The sequence below is a fragment of the Plecotus auritus genome (assembly GCF_963455305.1).
Source record: "Plecotus auritus genome assembly, chromosome: 4".
Taxonomy (NCBI): Eukaryota; Metazoa; Chordata; class Mammalia; order Chiroptera; family Vespertilionidae; genus Plecotus; species Plecotus auritus.
Genome location: NC_137775.1, coordinates 27,244,344 through 27,263,492, shown reverse-complemented (window position 1 = coordinate 27,263,492; position 19,149 = coordinate 27,244,344). Strand labels below are relative to the sequence as shown.

Sequence of the window (19,149 nt, the reverse complement as noted above, 5' to 3'; positions counted from 1 at the left end):
TGCAGCTTCTCAACCCTGCCCCTGCTGCACAAAAACAGCCACAGACGAATGACCCTGGCCGTGCTCCAATGAAACTATTTATAAAAACGATTGGCGATTGGATTTGGCCTGTGGCCAGAGTTTGCAAACTCCTGGTTTAGATGAACACACCTTCCAGTATAAAAACACAGACTAGGTCAAATTCATGTTGAAATAACCAAGTGGGAATTAAAAATAAATTCACTTCCTAGTTGTTGATCACAGTGAGTATTTCAAAGTCGAAGGCTGTACTGATGGTGTTCCCTGGAGCCGGGGGCAGTACCCAGCCAGCATGCTGGGGGCTCAGACGGTCCTAGTACCCACCCCCCCAGCTCAATACTAGTAATTCCACCTTGTAATTCACAGAAAGAACTAGGACCTACCCGTTTTAAATATTCTCCATGTGCACACTGCTAATCCTGCATCTCTATTTTCAGGTCTCAACTCCCTAAGCTAAACTCTCAAATTTCTCACATGTAGAGAAGCATCTGCACTCGGATGTTTCACTGAAAGTCAACATGTCCAAATGTCCAGAGAGAGGCTTCATTACTTAGTCCTGTCCTCCACACCTGACCTGCTCTCCTTCTGGATATCCAGTTCTGGGTAACATCAGTCCTTGTAAGAAACTTGGAGCATGCCCAGTTCCACCTCTCAGCTGCCTGTTCATTTCATCTTAAATGGCTTTTTTTTCTTTATGAGCCTCTATGAAAGTATTCGTCTCATAAACTGTAATTATTGATTTATGTGTCTGTTTCCCAGGGCGTCTCCTAGGCAGGAAGCATGTTTTATTCATCTTGATATCCCACAGTACGAACAGGCTGCCGTGCCCAGGGAGCAGGCACTCCGCTCTGTACTGAACAACAGAATACCAAAGCTAGAGCTTCGTAAATAAACAGTGGTCTGTGAAGTAATAGGAAACATACTTCATTACAAGATTATGCCATGAACACAATGAAAAATGTCAGCCGTGGACAAAGTCACACACACCATCTGCTCCTGTCCCAGGCTGCTGGCTTGCTCCAGGCAGTCAGAGGGCCTGTCTCCGGGGCTTTCCATACAAAGCCATGCAGGAAAGGGTCCCCAGCTGTCACAAGGCATGAAAGGAGGACTCCACTTACCCAGTCCTTTGACAAACTTCATAAGGCACATGATGTAACTAGTGGCTGCATTAGCAAAGACCTGGATGTTGTCGGTATTGAGAAAAGCTTCAAATACATCAAACACTGGAGCTTGGCCTTTTCCTGAGGGAGGAATATTATAGAATTTTAAGGAAGTTAAGTCTCTACCCTTCAGGTAGCCCATACTCCCTGCACCTTCCCCAGGGCCTTAGAAAAATCTGAAGAAAAGCCAGTGCCTTTTGAATGGACAGTTGGCCTGGCTCCAATGCTGTGCTTCTTAGCTTTGCCTGCAGGGGGAGATGCAGGAAAGCTACAAAGAGAGCCCAGGGGGGATAGGGGGCAAAGCTGGCTTTATGCAGGGCTGAGGCAATGTGCAGGTCTATAGGGCAGTGAAACGTGGGCCCCTGCACGTGCAATTATAGAGAAGGGGAGGTTTAGATAAATCCCCGATGGAGTATACTACTTTATCCATACATGTGCAGAACAGAATTAACATAGGAGGCCCGAGACTGCTGTCCTTTAAGGCCTGCTTGCCAGCTTGGCCCTTGGCTGGAGTCTGGGAACTTGACTCTCAGAATATTCCCGGACAACACTTAACAAATAAAGGCAGTTCACTGTGCCTAGAAGACAGTGCAAACAATGTGGTTTTTTCTGAACACCTGCTACCTTTTGGGGAGTCAGGAATTCTGGTGTATGCTAGGCGGAAGGGACCACACTCAGCTGGGACCACACTCAGCTGGGTTTCTAATGCACTTTCCTGGGCTGAAGCATTAGATCATATTGCTGCATCTTTCACTGTTGGGGTAAAAGTGTGCTCCCTGGGACCCCTCATGGGAGGGTGAGAGCCTGACAGGGGTTTCCCCAGATCCAGTCTGTCTTTCCCCCTTATAATCTGGCTTATCCTTCCTACGCTGCCATCCTGCTTCTTAGCTGTGAACAATGGAATATATCTGGGCCATGTAATAAATCTTAGCATGATTATTTGCTGAGTCCTTCTGGTGGGTCTCTGAATGTGGGGGTGGTCTTGGGGACCCTGACTCAATACCCCTGGTTGCTGGGCATGCCCTCGGGATGCCCATCCATTTCCATCCAGACCCAGCCTCCTGGATTTGGATTTGCCTGTGTTATGATAGTTTTCTGCTTCTTTCTAGCAAGTGGATAACATTTGTCATTTTGGCTTTAGGCATTAGCTCCATACAGATCTGTTTTAGTGAAAACAACAGGAGTCTCTTAGTCTTTCGTTCAGTCTATAAGAGCAGGACCTGACAATGCTCGGGGCTCTCACCTGCTGGCAGAACTCAGAACTCGCGTCCCTGCAACACCAACTTATTTCCTGCTGATACAGCACGGCTGAATGCCGGGCTTCCCTACTGTTCACTTTGCTTTGATGGCATGAAACTGGGCTTAGAGAACTAATGCTCTGTAGCAAAAGTCAGCCCCACATCCTTCCCACTATCTCCACTCCTGCTCAAGTCCTCTCCAGAGCAAGTGGGCAAGAAAAAGAAATGAAGGGCACCCAAATTGGAAAGGAAGAGGTAAAATTCTCTGTCTGCAGATGTCATGGTCTTCTATACAGAAAGTCTTAAGAGACTCGAACAAACGTTGTTAGAACTAATGAAGGAATGCAGTAAAGTCTCAGGATATAATACCCACACACTATCTTACCCATGGAGTAATCGCCAACTAGGTACTCCTTCACCTCGGACTTGTTCCCGCTGTGCACCGTCTCCAGGGCACTGAACAAGGGCCTCCAGCCCGACTGGATTTGGGTGGAACACACTTCAACCAGCTCACCAATGGATGTGACGACCTGGCAGAGGCAAAGGAGGTGGCACATAAAACCCTTCTCTTAAAAGGAGGAGGAGAATTTCTGGGAAGGGTGATGTATTTCTGCTCCCTATTTCTGGGTTAATTTTAGTGAAAGAGAAAGAACAGAACCCAGGCAAACTCAAGCAAAAAATCACCTAAATAAGCAGTCATATTACCTTAATGGGCATTTTACTAATGATTCATGTTGCTGAGCAACTTTTCACGAGCTTATTATTAGCCATTTATAAATATTTTACTGGTTTTTTTTTTTTAGATTGGGTCTTTGTCTTCTCATCCTTGTCTTTTTTTTAAAAATTTCTTTTAGAATTCTTTATGTATTCTAGATTCAGATCCTTCCTGAGGTCTATAATGTGCAAATACTTTTTCATAGCCTCGGCTTGTCTTTATTTTTCAATGATGCTAGAAGAGCAAAAGTTTTAAGTTTTAATGAAGCCCAATTCATCAAAAATTTTTTGTATGTGTATCTGTGTTAATCGGCAAAGGGTGGTAAGGATGCTTGGAAACTGCACAAAACATGGACAGTTCCATGAATTTGCATGTCATCCTTGAGCAGGGGCTGTGCTAATCTGCTCTGTATTGTTGTAGTTTTCATGTGTGCTGCTGGAGTGAGCATCATCACATTTTCTTTTTATGGATGATGCTGGTATCATTTCTAAGAAATATTTGCCTAATCCAAGGTCTAAAAGATCATCTCTTATACTTCCTCCTAGAAATATTTATAGTTTTTGCTCTTACAGTTAAGCCTATGATCCATATTGAAATTTTTTTTTTGGTATATGTTGAGGTAAAAGTGTAGGTTATTTTTATTGCATATGTTCAAACACTATTTGTTGAAAATAACATCCTCTCTCTCTATCGAATTCCAGTGGCATCTTTGTAAAAAATTAATTGAACATAAATGTGAGAATTTATTTCTGTGCTCTATTAAGTTCCATCGTTCTATAAGTCTATCCTTATACCAATAACGCACTGTGTTGACTACTGACGTTTCGAAATCGGGTAGTGTAAATTCTTCAAATTTGTTCTTCTTTTTGAAATCTGTTTTCCTCTAGTCCCGATCCCTTGAATATGCATATAAATTTGAGAATCATCTTGCCAATATCTTTAAAAAGCCTGCTTGGATTTTGATGGGAATTGCTCTGTACAGTGCCTGTGCAAAGTTTCTCTGACCACCAGGTGGTGCAATTTCATGCACTGACCCCCACAGAGTGGCTGGCTTGTGATTTTATTTTTTTATCTTTACTAAGTGCCAGTGTTAGAAACAGGCAGATCTTATCTTCAGGGAGGATGCTACTTGGGTTCATTTCTAACGCAACCTTGATCTGAATGAACACCAGTTTTAAAGATTTGCATTAAACTTTTTTTTTTTTTTCTGTTCTTCTGGCCTCAAGAATGTGATAGCAGAACTTAGTTTCACCTAGTGACAAATTCTGTCGAGGCAAACCCAGTCTTAGAGCTCTGCTCACTTCTGTGGCTTCCAGTTGTTACTTAGTTGTGGGCATCTTAGTATTCTTCACTTTCTTGCCAGTGTCAATGTATTTAAAAATAATGTTAAGTCTTTCATCTTTTTTGTTTGTTTTTAATCCTCACTGGAGGATATTTTCCATTGATTTTTTAGAGAGAGTGGAAGAGAGAGGGAAAGACAGAAAGAAATATTGCTGTGAGAGATACACATCGATTGGTTGCCTCCTGCAACCAGGACCCCGGCCGGGGAGGAGCCTGCAACTGAGGTATGTGCCTTTGACCGGAATTGAACCTGGACCCTTTGGTCTGTAGGCCGACACTCTATCCACTGAGCCAAATAGGCTAGGGCTTAAGTCTTTATTTAACATATTTAGATTTCAAAGAGACAATCCATGTAGACTAGGTACAAGAGCATAGACCAGTATAGCCCGATTGCATAGGTTCGAGTCCCAGTTCCACCAAGCACTAACCATGTATCCCCAGCTAAATGGATTCACCTTCCTTTCTTTGTCACAGATTCCACGTAGGATTAGTGAAAAGGTGAACATGCTAAGTTCATAGGACAATGCCTGCCAGTGCACTCAGTAAGAGCTAGCCGCAAAGATGATGGCAATGCTGATTACTGGGACACACTGACCTGGTCTTGGACATCCTCGTCACACAGCTCCAGCTGCATAATCCGCTCAAAGGGTCGGAAGAGGGCTTCATTGAAGTGGAAATGAGGTGGCTCGTTCCAGTCCGTGAGAACCTCTGTCAGTATGTCATGGATGAAGGAGACAGCCTTCTGAGACACATGTCTTTCCTTGTGGCAGGCAGCCTGCAAATTCACGAGAGAAGAGAACACCATCAGAACTCCAGGCAAGTAAGAATCTGGTTTCCAAAGGTTTTCCTAACTCACCTCATTGCAGGGAGGTGGAGGCAGCAATTCTCCAGTAAAAAACATTTCAAGGGGCACGGATAGATGAGCAGCACACTGAATTGTATTTTTAATAATTTAACAAACTGTTTAGACACAACTCCAATGTCACTGAAATGTTTCTAGGAAACTGAGAGTATCTAGTAATTTCTTCTTTTTTTAGGTAACAGGACAGTTTTCTCGGTGATGTAGAACATGCTGACTTTAAAGGCACCAGAGCTGCCCAGGGGCTCATTGTTAGCTCTGCCCCAAACACACAAAGATCAGAGGAATCACCTGTCCCTGAGTGAGGGGGCCAACTGCACCAATAATGCTCTAACTGGTCCAAGGCTCCTTCTACCCAGGCCCTGTAGTAGTCTCCTCCCCCTCTCCCCCTGGGCTTGGATGTGTGTCTTGCTTTGAACAATATCAAATCTCTTATGAGTGGAGAGCTGAAGAGTCGTTGTGATTTGGGATTTGCCCCCTTGCTTTCCTTTGGAATTCTAAAAATGCCATGATGAGGCTAGTCCTCTGGAGGAGAGAGCCCATTGTCCAGGCGTCCCAGTCAAGGCCATCATGGACCAGCTGGCCACAGGTGACATGTGAGGCCAGCTGAGATCTGCCCAGCCTGGCTGAGACCGGAGAAACGCCAGTTGAGCCCAGCTCACACATCTGACGCAGGGGATCCTGAGTTAACTAAATGGCTATTGTTTTAAATCACTCGGTTTTGGGGATGCTTTATTAAAGTGTAATAGATAACTGAGATACTGCTTCGCCATAACTAAGCAATTATTTTCTACTCCCTTTCCTTAGCAGAATGTTCTCAGGTTAGTGAATTAAGCTCCCAAAATATCTCTACCAGATAAGACACCTCTACCAGATAGGCACTAAAGAGCTACTAAGAATAGTTATTGTAAAACAGGGCAACAATTTTCCCACCAACTAAGCAGTAGCCAGTCATCATGTACTGAGATGGTGAGTTGCCATAAAATTTATCACATGAACTGCTTTCCTTTGGAGAGTGAAGGGGGTCCCAGTATTAATTTTGTTGGAAAACTAGGTATGGTTCTCCTACCTGGAAGGTACTGCCCAGAATATAGTTAGCTATTAGAAGAGAGAGACTGACAGGAACAAAAGGCATTGTTACAGTCATGTATAAAAATAAAGCTTCAGACTCAGGTCGGCACCAGGTCGTAAAGAATGAAAACTGGCTGTGTGAGACATCTCGCCAAATTGTACAGAGGGTCAGGATGAGTCCAGGGCAGTGCTGCCCTTTGGGGCGATTCTTCAGATGCCATGAGGTATAATCACAGAACTTTGATGCTGTGACCAGATGATGGGAACCTTCTTATTGCGCTGTGGCCACAGTGCTCTGTGCCCCACACCGATTGGCGAGCCCTGTGCTGGCTCTGCTGAAGGAGTCCCTGAGCTGCCCACTTCCCTGGCACTCACCTCCACCAGGTGCGGGGCCACCAGGCTCCAGCAGCGCATCACGTGGAGCAGCGGCCTGGACTTGCTGCGCACGATCCTCAGCATGGCGTCCCCGAGGCGGAACAGGTGGAGGGCGCTTTTTCGGTCTTGGGTGGATTTCACTTCTCCTATGAGAAGAGAAGACCATCGAAGCCATAAAGCCCAAACTCAGGAAGAGTTTGACTTTCAAGCACAGGGAGAGTATGAAAATGAAAGAACTGCACTCGGGCCAGCAGGAGTATTCGGCGAGTGCTAACCAAGAGAGGAAAGGAGAGATGGAGGTGGTTCACTCCACCAGGCCGGGCGCACCTCTCCTGTTCACCACCACCTTCCCAGCAGCTGCCATGACAGTGTGAGCAGTGCTTGTCGATGAGGGAGAAGGATGTAGTGGGTAAGTAGGAGGCTTGGGGAGTCAGGCTGCCTGGGCTCAAATCTTCTCTTCACCATTTAGTAGTTGGGTTACATTGGACCAGTGATTTATGTCTCCGGTCCACAGTTTCTCATTGTAAAAGTGGTGATAATAGAACTTGTTTCTTCAAGTTATTTTAAGGTTTAAAAGTAACAATGCTCATACAGTGCTTAATACAGACACATACTACCTGACCCACACGCTTGGCTATTCTCATGACTGTTGTGATCATCATTCTTCATGGTCATCGTTCCCTTGGCCGACCCTTCGTGGCAACTCCGAAGCCCTTGCCAAGCAAGTCAGGCCCCTTTGCCACCCAACAACGTGCTGTGTAGCCTGTGTTTCACTTCAGTACCGTCCTTGCCCACTCTGATCGCTTGCTACTTCTTAGCCACAGTTACCTTAGTCGTCCCCACTCCCTTCTTGCTCATATCCTGTTGTTTCCCCTTTACTGCCTACAGAATGCCCATTATCAGGCTCTTCCAACCAAAATGCTTTTAATTAGTCTTGCCATCCTATCTAATAAAAGAGTAATATGCAAATTAACCACCACTCCGCTACACCACAGCCACGCCCACAAGCCACACCCACCAGCCAATCAGGAGCGAATATGCAAATAAACCCAACCAAGATGCCTACGGCCACAGAGAGCAGGAGGGAGGCTTGGGTTTTCCCTGGCAATGGAGGAAGCCAAGCTTTCCGCCTGCCCTTGCCAGCCTAGGCCTCCACTCAAGGCTACAAAGTTTCAATGATAGAAGATACATAAACCCAAACAGAAATGGCGGCAGCCACGGAGCTGGAAAGAGCAGGAGGCTAGGGTTGCCCCGGTGATGGAGGAAGCCAAGCTTTCCGCACACCCTGGCCGGCCCAGGCCTCCGCTTAAGGCTACGAAGTTTCAATTATAGAAGATACATAAATCCTAACAGAAATGGCTGCTGCCACTGAGCAAGCAGAAGGCTTGGCTCTGCTCCAGGCTACAAAGTTTCAATTGTAGAAGATAAATAAACCCCAGATACCAGGGCCTCCGCTTGGGTCGCCGGGGGGTGTGGCCGGCCTGCAAACCACCACAGGCCACTCACCCAGGCTGCCCCACACCCCAAGGGAACCCCTACCCTGATCCGGGACACCCTTCAGGGCAAACCAGCTGGCCCCCACCCGTGCACCAGGCCTCTATCCTATCTAATAAAAGAGTAATATGCAGATTGACCATCACTCCAACACACAAGCTGGCTGCCCCCATGTGGTCAAAGATCATGCCCCCATGTGGACACAAGATGGCCACCACAAGATGGCCAGCAAGGGAGGGCAGTTGGGAGGGACAAGGCCTGCAGGGGAGGGCAGTTAGGGGTGACCAGGCTTGCAGGGGAGGGAAGTTAGGGGAAAACAGGCTGGCAGGGGAGCAGTTAGGCATCAATCAGGCTGGCAGGGGAGTGGTTAAGGGGTGATCAGGCTGGCAGGCAGAAGCGGTTAGGAGCAATCAGGAAGGCAGGCAGGCGAGCAGTTGGAAGCCAGCAGTCCTGGATTGTGGGAGGGATGTCCAACTGCCCATTTAGGCCCGATCCCACCGGATTGGAGAGGGTGCAGGCTGGGCTGAGGGACACACACCCCCATGCACGAATTTCGTGCACCGGGCCTCTAGTATCAAATAAACTTCAAAATGACAGTAATAATAACCACTGACACTTATGGAATGCTTACTCTGCCTCAGACTTTGTGTTGGTTCACTGCCTCTTTAACCATTTTAATTTTGAAAGCAAACCTTAAGAAGTAAATGTAATTACTGACACTTTACAGATTAGTAAACTGATGCCAGAAAGATGAGCTGACTTCTAAGACGATGCATCTGGTAAATAAAGAAGGCAGCATTTGGACTCACATCTGACTGATTTAAAGGCCAGTGCTTCCTCTGCCTGGGTCGGCTGCCTCTTCCTGACCCTGCTCATTGCTTTTTGTAGGCTCAGAGTCTGCTGGTTTCTCCAATGCAAAAGACTCAGAAGGTTTCCCTGGACTCAGAGATGCTCTGGAGGTCTGAGGTTCTGGAAGGTTGGCTTTGTACGGCTAAGGTTTTAAAGTCTACAAAAAAACTAGTGGGGAAAGGATGACGGTTCTCAAATTAGAATCTGAGTAAGGATCAAAAGGCCAAGTATATTACACTCAGAACTTCAGATTCCTAAAGATGGAAGGGGCCTGAGGTTGTGCAGGCCAACCTGTCACAGGGCTCTGTGCCTCTGCCTGGACTCATCAGGACAAGGTGCTCACTGTTTCAGCACAACTACCTGGCAGTTGGTGGACAGCTGCACTTAGGAGTAGCCTGCCACCCATTTGAGAGCAGGGGCCAATTCAGTACCATTCTATTCCCTCTTCCACAGGTTGGCCTTCATCTGATCTCTCCTGCATAGAGACAGTGACAGCGACCCATTATTAAAAGGGTGTGCCCTGAGAGTAGTTTTCCTAGGAGTGGCATGAGGCTTCTGCTGATCCTTCCAGTTTTCTCTCCCTCCGTCCAGTTTAGAATCAGTAGTGGCTTCTGCAAGTTGCCTGGATTGAGGCGAGTGGTGTGGTTTGTGAGATGGAGAAGGGTTCCCACTCTCATGAGAGCTATCTGCACTCTGAGTAGCCATATAATTTCTCTATCATCACAAGCCCAAAACTTAGCAGAACAACCCAGCCCAGGTCCAGTGGCAATACCTGTAACAGTGGCAGCAGCAACATTGGCATTCACAAAGAATAATCCCACCCCTCACTCACACACACATATCATGCCTTAATACTAGGCGACAAGTTAGCCAGGTGGCCATGTGCTAAGGGAGTGTGGAGTCAAGTCTGCAGGCAGGGTGCTGGTATCAGAGGTCTGGGCTGTTCCCTGCTTATCTCGTGGCACAGTTTCTTCGGGGAAAGAATTACCTGGCATTGCTAGCGAGTAATCAACTGTGTCGGTCACAGAATGGAAAAGCTGGGACTGCGATGCTTTCTTCAGCTGGTAAAGAAAACCTCCCAAAGCCATGAGGTTCAACTTATCGATAGCATCTTCAAAGAGCCTGGATGAAACAAAAAGACTTGTTACTTAGAAACAATCCAGCAAAGCCTTTATGGCAGAATGATTATGGTAATTTTGTTGGATGTGGTTAATAAAATGTATGCTACTTTATTAATGACTGTGTGCAAGTATGCTCTAACTCTGAGAGTTTAATTTGAAGGGCACAGAACATATTTAAAAAAGAATCTTGGTACCCGAAGGCATAGTTCAGACATGGGCAAGAAGTTGAAAGATGGCAAAGTATCACTCCCAGAAAATGAACAACTGGGGATGGAATCCTTAGAATTAGCTTCAAGCTCATAAGCTATAGTAAAGAAAAAGCAGCAAATGAATTAAGGCTTTTGATGGGCTACATTGATGAGTATAACACTGGGCATGGCTCCGAGGACACAAGAGGAGGAGATCCCTTCCTGTAAGCTCCCTGAGCGCAGGGACTGTCCTCATCCCCTCCAACTCAGACACCGGGGCCCAGGACACGGTGGGAGCTCCAGTATCTACTGGGGTAACGAACATTCCCTAACATAACGGACCTTGAAGGTTCTCTTGTTTTCCACTCGGCAGGGCACAGACATTCCAGTTAGGGAGGAGGGGTGAATGCAGGCAGCACGGCTGAGAGGAGGATCACTGGTGATCGGAATGTTAGGACCAAATTCGGTCTGTGTGGCCACATAAGGAATGAGGCGAGCTGGCCTTCCACTGCACTGGGTCCCCCAGTGCCTGCCCTCCAATCCTGCGGTGACACAGAGGGCAAGCAGCCCCATGGGGTGCCATGTGCTGGGTAAGGGACAGTGTCTCTAAGAGAAACCAAATAATAAGCCCCCTTTGAAGGAGTAATGAGAGACACAAATCAGTGAATTCATTATTCACAAATCATTGTAGCAAACATTTTTCTTGCTGTTTTGTGATTCCAGTTTTAATACCATTTAGGTTTTATATCTCATGAACCACTTCTTTCCTTGTAAGAAACAACAGCGGTGAATGTTATATCCCACCTGACACCTGTATCCAGATCCCAAAATACTTGCACAGCCACATTGTTGGATAAACAGGAAAAAGGGGGACTATTGTACTGAGTTAGTACATGTACTGGGTTAGTAGATGAAGTGGGAAACTGAGTCTCAGTGCAACTATTTAGACAGGCATGACCTTGCAGTTGGTTGGTGTCAGGAAAGACCGGGGTGTTCAGAGCCCCCAGCCAGTGGGTGCGCTTCTCCTCCTCCACCCCCTTGCTATCCGTCCTCACCCGATAAACCCCACTGCACCTGTGCTGGTAGTCTGGTCACAGCCACCAAGTCTGGAGAGTGAAGTGAAGCGGTAGAACATGTGACTGGTGACCAAAAGCACTTTCAACATCCAAGTGTCACTTAATAATATATCACACTCTGGGTGTGGGATTTTAAAATATTAATTATCATAAAAATAGTGGATTTTTACTATTTGCCAAGCTCTGTCCTCAGTGCTTCAAGTGTCCTGATTAACTGAACCTCACAGCTACCCTGTGAGAGAGCTACTTCGTGACCCGATTCCAAGATGAAAAGGTGGAGTTGCCTGGAGTCAGGGAGTCCGGGCAGCCTGCCTCCAGAGCCTCCAAGTAGTCATTAGACAACGGGTCATTCTAAGTGTGGGGCATGGCAGGAGACAGAAGCTATGTTTGAAAAAACATTAAGAGGTTTAAATGACTGGTGAACAAATCAGGTTGTCCCGGGAGTGATTCTGAGACCAGAAGAGATGGGTGTGATGTTACCAACAGCCTTTCTGGGTGTGGTGAGGAGGGGTGCGCACACACCTGTCGGCCTGCGTGGACAGCGTGAGCACAGCCTTGGCGGCGCTGCTCCCGGTCATGAGGCTGCCCCCGCGGAAGTCGGAGGCCCGGCCGCGGCTGCCTTCCCTGATGAGATCTTGGATGGAGAGGGGCTGGATGACCGGGGCGGTGCTCAGGGAGCTCTCCTGCTCCAGGCTCTGCTCCGGGGGCGAGCCTTCACACTCCAGGTCCCCAAGGAGTCCAGGGCCTCCGGGGGCCTTCTGGGGCTGGCTGATGGTCATGGGGGGCTGAGGGGTGCCATCACGGAAGTGGGTGTGCTCCAGCGTGCCCACATACTCACACACCCTAGAGAGAGTCACACACAAGCAGCTGGTAACAGTCGCAGCTCAACCGGACCAGCTCTGCAAATCCCACACTGAGACACAAAGGAAATTCTGCCAGTGTTATAGCGCTCCCCGGTTTCCTCCTTCCTCCGGGGAGAGCCACTCCCTGCCTCGCTCCCCTCTTGTATTTTGTGTCTCCATGTAAGCTATCCAACATCCTTCTTTAAATGGAGAAGACATTAACAAACATGCAGCAATGTTATATTGCTGACAAATGACCATCTTTGAGATCCACATAGTATTCATTAACTGACATGGCTTTTATCATCCACTATTTAAGAAATTGGTTTTTCTTCCTTTATAAAACATATTTGCCTCCCCTAGACAATGCCAATAATCTATTCACAATCTTCTGAATCCTATCACTTTGTTCTCTATGACATACATTCAATTGGGCCCCTAGTCCCTCTTCTTTTTTTAATCTCTCACTTGGGGTTTATCCAAACTCTGAACTATTCCCTCTGTTTAAGTGCTGCAGACCCCGGAGTTTACCCTTTCCATCACCCCCAGGATCCCATGGCAGGGTGGGTGCCATGCGGGGTGGGGATCCCGCCATGCACCTGAACACGTGTGGCCAGCAGTCCGGGTTGTGACTTCCCATCTCCAGGCCTACACTGAGGATGGCGTCCATGCACAAGACGTGGGCTGTGTGCAGCCATACCCCCTGCAGCTTCCCGATCTGCTCCAGTTTCTGCTCCACTTTTAGTTTCACTGTGTCAGAAAGACATTCATTAAAATAGCATTCTGAGTGAGGGAGACAGAAAGGGAGAGAGAATGGATGGAGAGGAAGAAATGTGCTATCATGCAAGGGCAAAGGGAAATAGTAGACAAGATTGGCTGCAAGTTCCTCAATGGCAGGTCCTTGTGGTTCATCATGCAAACTCCCTAGCCCTCGGGCCCCACAGACACTGGAGACTCCAGCTCTGGGACATCAGAAGTTGGATGGAATCTGAGCTGGTAGGTACAGTTCCTCCAGGCCCACCCCTGGGCTCTGGATCAGGCACAGCAGTGGGGACAGGCTTCATGTGCTGACCCCAGCTAAAGCCATCTGAGCCCAGACCCTTCCCTGCCCATGTGTACTCAAAGTAATAATACAGGGGAATTCTTGATGTTCTGCAAGTTCTGAGATTTAATGTTATGCCTTCATGATGATCACCTAACAACCTATGTGATATGCTCTGAATATCACAATGACGGCTTTATAACTGAAAATTACCATATCATTTCATTCCTTGAGTTTACATTTATATTTGTGACCTTCAAGTAATAATTTTTTATTGTAGGATATTAATGAGAAAGAATGCAGAAGGTGACTTAGAAGTCAATTATGCAAAATGCCAAGACAAGGTCAAATGATGATGTTCTCCATGAATAAGGGTGTCAAATTGTTGGAAGACAGCCCTGGTGGGACCATGAGTGATGAGGCAGAACCCAGAAATACAGCACGCTCACGTCAGAGGAAGTTGAACAGTATTCCTGCTGCAAGGAGCAAATTGACTTTTAGCAAAGCATCATTCGTCACATGGATCTGATATTGATTTTTTTATTTGTATATAATTTTAATATTAGTTTTCATTTTATAGCTGTAAAACTTTAAATGTAAGGATTTTTATATAATTTATGGTTGTACATATTAAGTACAATTGTGATACCCTTTTCCAGTTAATACTGGGATCTGTGAGCACTGCTTTGCTTTCATATGGGTCTATATATAACGTTCAAGTTTGAGGAACAGTGCCCAGCCTGTTTTTCTCAGCTTTTAAAAATGTGCCCAATGTTCCTGTTACTAGCTTACTTTATATACCTGATACATAGCATTTGCATACATTGGACCAAGCTTCCCATTTTTCCTTCTGTTGGCTGTTTGCCATTTATCTTCCTCATTAGGAAGGCCATCCTCTTTCCTTACCCTATTTAATAAAAGCCTAATATGCTAAGTGTCTGGTCATCCGGTCTTCCGTTCAACCAATCAAAGAGCAATATGCTAATGATATTCTAAGGCCGCTCAACCACTTGCTATGATGTGCACTGACCACCAGGGGGCAGAAGCTCTGACCGTAGGTTAGCTTGCTGCTGGGGTCTGGCTGATCAGGACTGAGTGAGAAGGGCCGGACATATCCTGGAGCCCTCCCACGGTCCCTCCCCGGCCCCAATTGTGCATTGGTGTGGCCCCTCGGCCTGGCCTGCACCCTCTCACAATCCAGGACCCCTCGGGGCATGTCAGAGAGCTGGTTTCAGCCAATCCCACAGGCTAGGCCGAGGGACCCCACTGGTGCATGAATTCGTGCATTGGGCCTCTAGTACTTAGGTAATCAACCACTTCATTAACTAACTGATTAAATAAAAATCAACTCTCCTCTGAGTTCACAAAGCTCAAGTTTTTCTCAAAAGAGCCGTCTTCCTGTGCCTCCTCTCAGGGAGTTCCTCCATCTGTTTGATTTCCCCCTTCAGAAACTGGCCACTCGGTCTTCTCCGCTGTAACCTACAATGTCCTCAAATGTACACTCTGTGAGGTGCCAAAGCCAGTGGCCAGATGAGGTTTTACTAGCTCAGCTGTTGGACCTCTGGTGTCCTACACAACACCTGTGAGCAGCCAAGTGAACTTTCCTGATTGCCAGAGGCCATTATGTTTCTGGTATTCAGAGGGATCTCTGTAAGCCAGGGGTGGGGAACCTACTTTATGCCAAGGGCCATTTGGATATTTATAACATCATTCATGGGCCATACAAAATTATCAGCTTAAAAATTAGCCTGGTATATTTGATCAAACATTTAATTAACTCACCCCTTTGGCCAGACCAAAGGATTTTGTGGGCCTTATACCCACCTCTGCTGTAAGAAGTTTGTTAGATCATCCCTGTAAAACAGACCCAAGCCTACGACCCAGTGGGATCTCATGATTAGTGGTAAACCTATGCCATGTATCACACACGGAATGGCCTGCTCTTGCACGTGCATGTGTGTGCACACCACACATAAGACACCAGGTGGACTCTGGCCTGTCAGCTGTTACCTTGTGCTATGGCATCACTGGGTTCTTGGACTTCCTTGTCCTCTTTCTCTTCCTGGACACAGGAGGCAGCTGCCATTTGGGCAAGGGCCGAGGCACAGTTAGCTGCAACTCCTTTAGAGGAAACAAACAAGTTATCCCTTAATTGAGTCTATTCCCTAGCCATCCACCTGGCAGAACTCTCCTAAAAGACTTCTTTCCCACTAGGCCATTCCCAATGTGTTCCGCAGGTACACCCCTCAGGCCTGGGTCACAAATTCTCCTCCCGCCAATACCTAGAGCACAGCTCAGCCGCGCCGCTTTCCGCAGCCCATCCAGGCTCATGCAGATGGCATCGCGTTCTTTCTGGTTCTGCTCTTTGATGCCTTCAGCTCCTAGAATGAAGGCCAGCCCTTTGGAGCTCCCCGCCATGCGGCCAGTCAGGGGGGTTGATAAAGTATCAATCAAGTTCTTCCAGCAGCCAACCAGAATATAGCGAGCAAATGCCACACCTAGAATGTGAAGGGGAATGGGTCACTTTTTGGAGACAAAAACAACCTGGCAATGAATGACAGCACGGGATTCTTTGACCATCAAGATAGCAATGCTGAGCTGTGTGCGATTCTACTACAGGAAATAGAGTTTAATGGATTGCACTTTGTGCTTATAAATAATGAATGCTCCATCGTCAGCTGCATGATGCTAAGTAACTTCCACCAGGCACTTGTTCTGCAAAGACAAAACCTTAATTCATTTATGTCAGCACTGGAAACTGCCAATAATGATTTAATTGCTAGTGCCACATGTGATGTATGTATATTCATAAACTCAAGGCCCTTACCTGCTACTGTGGAGTCATCGATCCTCCTGCTCTGGGTGAAAGGAGACTCTGTGGAAGCGGAGGCCATCAGCTGGCCCCCAATTGCGCTGCTCTCTAAGCCATCAATATCTGCCAAGAAAAAACAGCAACGTTTTCCTTGAATAGCACAGTCTAGTCAAAAACAAGTGGCCACCACAATATTTATTTTTTCCCCAATAAATATCCCTTGGATCTGTTATGTAACAAGTATGCAGCAACCTTTTATCAAAATATTAAAAATTTTGTTTCATTCAGTATAGTTTTCTTTCATTGCCAGAGCATTCTTCTTTAGGATGCTGTATATTTTTTTAATTGAAAAAAAAAAAGATAGACTGCTATTTCTGTTGTTAAAAATTTATTTTTTTAGAATAGTATGATCTTTGAATACTTACATTCAAAACATTGGTATTATCCCCAAGTTTTATATATAAATGATACCTCAACATGGATTTGTCTTTCAGAGCTTCCTCATAAATATGAAGAATAAAATAAAACTCTTTGGTGAGATGATTGTATAACCTGATTTCATAGTACTATAATAATATCTTAACAATAATAATATTTTACAATTTTCAAAGTGTGAGGATGCAACACTTTTTTCATTAGATTTTCCCAACAACTTCAGGTACATGGGCAGAGTAGGTATTGCTTTTCCTATGTCAAAGAGGAGGAAATAAATACTCAAAGTAGATAAATTGCCCAAGCCAGGAGGCTGGTCAAGGAAGGATTTAGGTTCAGTAGTCACATCTTCTGACTCCCATCTAGGCCTCTTTCCATGACACCACACTCCAGCTCAATATGGGATCCTAATGCACCTTGTTTAAATTTTTGTTAAACTCTCATCTACAAAATTAGCTCAACGAACCAATCCCTAACATGCTGGCAAGAAGAAACTGGCTTGGGGTTGAGAATGCTGGGCTTCAGCCTTGGCTCTGAATTAAGTTAGCCTAGTAGCCTGGAGTCAGGTACTCCGTTCTCAGGGCCCCAAGTTCCTCAGTAAACAGGAAGTAACCATGGAGTGGAAGCATATGTACTTGAATGCAACTAACACAGCTGAACGCAATGGGAAAAGAGAGTAGCATAGGTTTATTCCTGGACTTCACCCTCAACCCAACAGGATGGTGTTTGAAAATCATTTAGTTACATTTTTGAGTCTTACAGTGACTCCAAGAAGCCTACAGACTTCTGGCAACAAATCTCTTTGAAAGTTGCTAAGAGGGTAAATCTTAAAAGTTCTCATCACAAGAAAAAAAATTGTAACTACATGAGGTGTCTGATGTAAACTAAATTTATTATGGTGATCACTGTACAATATAGACATATATCAAATCATTATGTGTACATCTTGGACTAATCCAGTATCATATGTCAATCATATCTTAATAACATCCAGGGAGGAAGGCAGGGGAAAATCTACATTACAACCAAAGTAGGAACAGACCAGTTTCACTGAAATTAATATGACGTGTGGTCAGTCTAATGACATTCACCAGAAATGGCCATTTATCAAAGTTATCATGTTTCCTGCGTGCTAGGTAAAGAACTGACGAATTCAAGTAATGTCAAGTTGATCTGATCACCAAGATTCCACGATTATATAGGACACTTAGACATGACACCAGGAATGGCCACAGTTAGGACAGTGTTGATGATCAGATGGCTGCAATAGTAACCAAACTCTAGGTTAATTGCTGAATTCACTTGTCATTTTATAACTGGAATTTGTCATTTCATAACTGGAATTTGCTACAAAGAATTACAGAGCCTAATTTGGTCTAATTCTTATGGAAAGTGCTTTTCTATCATTAATCTAAGTTAGATAACTTTCCTATGGACATAGCAATTAAGCTTACTGTTATAAAAGAGATGGCTGATTAACAGTGATGACTGATGAATATGGTGACTATGAATAGCTTGTTATTTGTTCATTTCTACATCTGCTGAATGACTTCTTTTATTAAGGTTCAGGTAAGAGATTAATTTTGGCACAAACTATGGTCTTTTAAAATTAAACCTGGCAGGCTTAGGATCCCCACCCAAATTCCAAGGCACTTCTAAGCTCTGGGCAGTACCTTTAATCCCCGCTGAAGGGAGTTTATGAAGCAGATGGAAACCAAGGACTACTTATGGGTAGAATGAATAAAAGTCTCACATATTGAAGAATTTGTATTTTTCAAATGGATGTAAATGTTATCATGATTAATAAAACATAAATTGCTCCAGTGATCCTGATCCTCATGGCTTAGGACCTAGCCTTGCTTCCCCCAAATTCCCTCCTAGTTCTGGAATCAAAGTTCCAAATACCAGACAATGACCAGGACTCTGCTTGCTGCAGAGAGACCTTCCTCTATGCTTTGATTACCTAATTCCTAAATAGCCCCCAAATTTTTCATTGCTGGATTTCACCTGTCAACTCCGCCACCTTTGTGAGAGCCTCCAATACCAATGTAACACACCCTTTAGACAACAGATCCTGCCTCCTCGCTGGACCATGCTGCCCAGCCCAGTTCTGCTCCTTCCTGTCAGTGTGCCCTGCCCGGTGCAGAGCCACGGGAAGCTGTGTGAGGACATGTGGCACTACAGAGAGGACAGGAAGGTGTCTATGTGGGGCCATACTCTACATAACCTATCAGCTGGAGCCAGGACGGCATCGCTCAGCTCAGAAACCAGTCTGGCAACTCAGGTCAAATATAGGACAAGCCTGGGGAGCTAATTTATCAAGGCTACTAATGACTAGACCAGCCTTGGGCAAACTACGGCCCGCGGGCCGGATCCGGCTATTCTATCCGGTTCTCTTGCTCTCCCCTCCGCTCCTTTACTTTGAATTTATATTAGTTCACACAAACACTCCATCCATGCTTTTGTTCTGGCCCTCCGGTCCAGTTTAAGAACCCATTGTGGCCTTCGAGTCAAAA

The 19,149-nt window shown here is 45.7% G+C and overlaps 1 protein-coding gene across 2 annotated transcripts in view; it reads right to left on the bottom strand.

Annotated features, from left to right (window-relative positions):
- Positions 1–19,149, bottom strand: part of ARFGEF3 (ARFGEF family member 3) — a 149,088-nt gene that overhangs the window by 22,632 nt on the left and 107,307 nt on the right. For both annotated transcript variants that reach the window (XM_080665273.1, XM_080665274.1), the window contains exons 15-24: positions 16,217–16,324; positions 15,672–15,887; positions 15,400–15,510; positions 12,947–13,097; positions 12,028–12,348; positions 10,109–10,242; positions 6,778–6,923; positions 5,068–5,247; positions 2,802–2,946; positions 1,137–1,259 (exon numbers count right to left, since the gene is read on the bottom strand). In XM_080665273.1, coding sequence (XP_080521399.1) covers positions 1,137–1,259; positions 2,802–2,946; positions 5,068–5,247; positions 6,778–6,923; positions 10,109–10,242; positions 12,028–12,348; positions 12,947–13,097; positions 15,400–15,510; positions 15,672–15,887; positions 16,217–16,324 — 1,635 coding nt within the window. The remainder of the gene's footprint in view (positions 1–1,136; positions 1,260–2,801; positions 2,947–5,067; positions 5,248–6,777; positions 6,924–10,108; positions 10,243–12,027; positions 12,349–12,946; positions 13,098–15,399; positions 15,511–15,671; positions 15,888–16,216; positions 16,325–19,149) is intronic.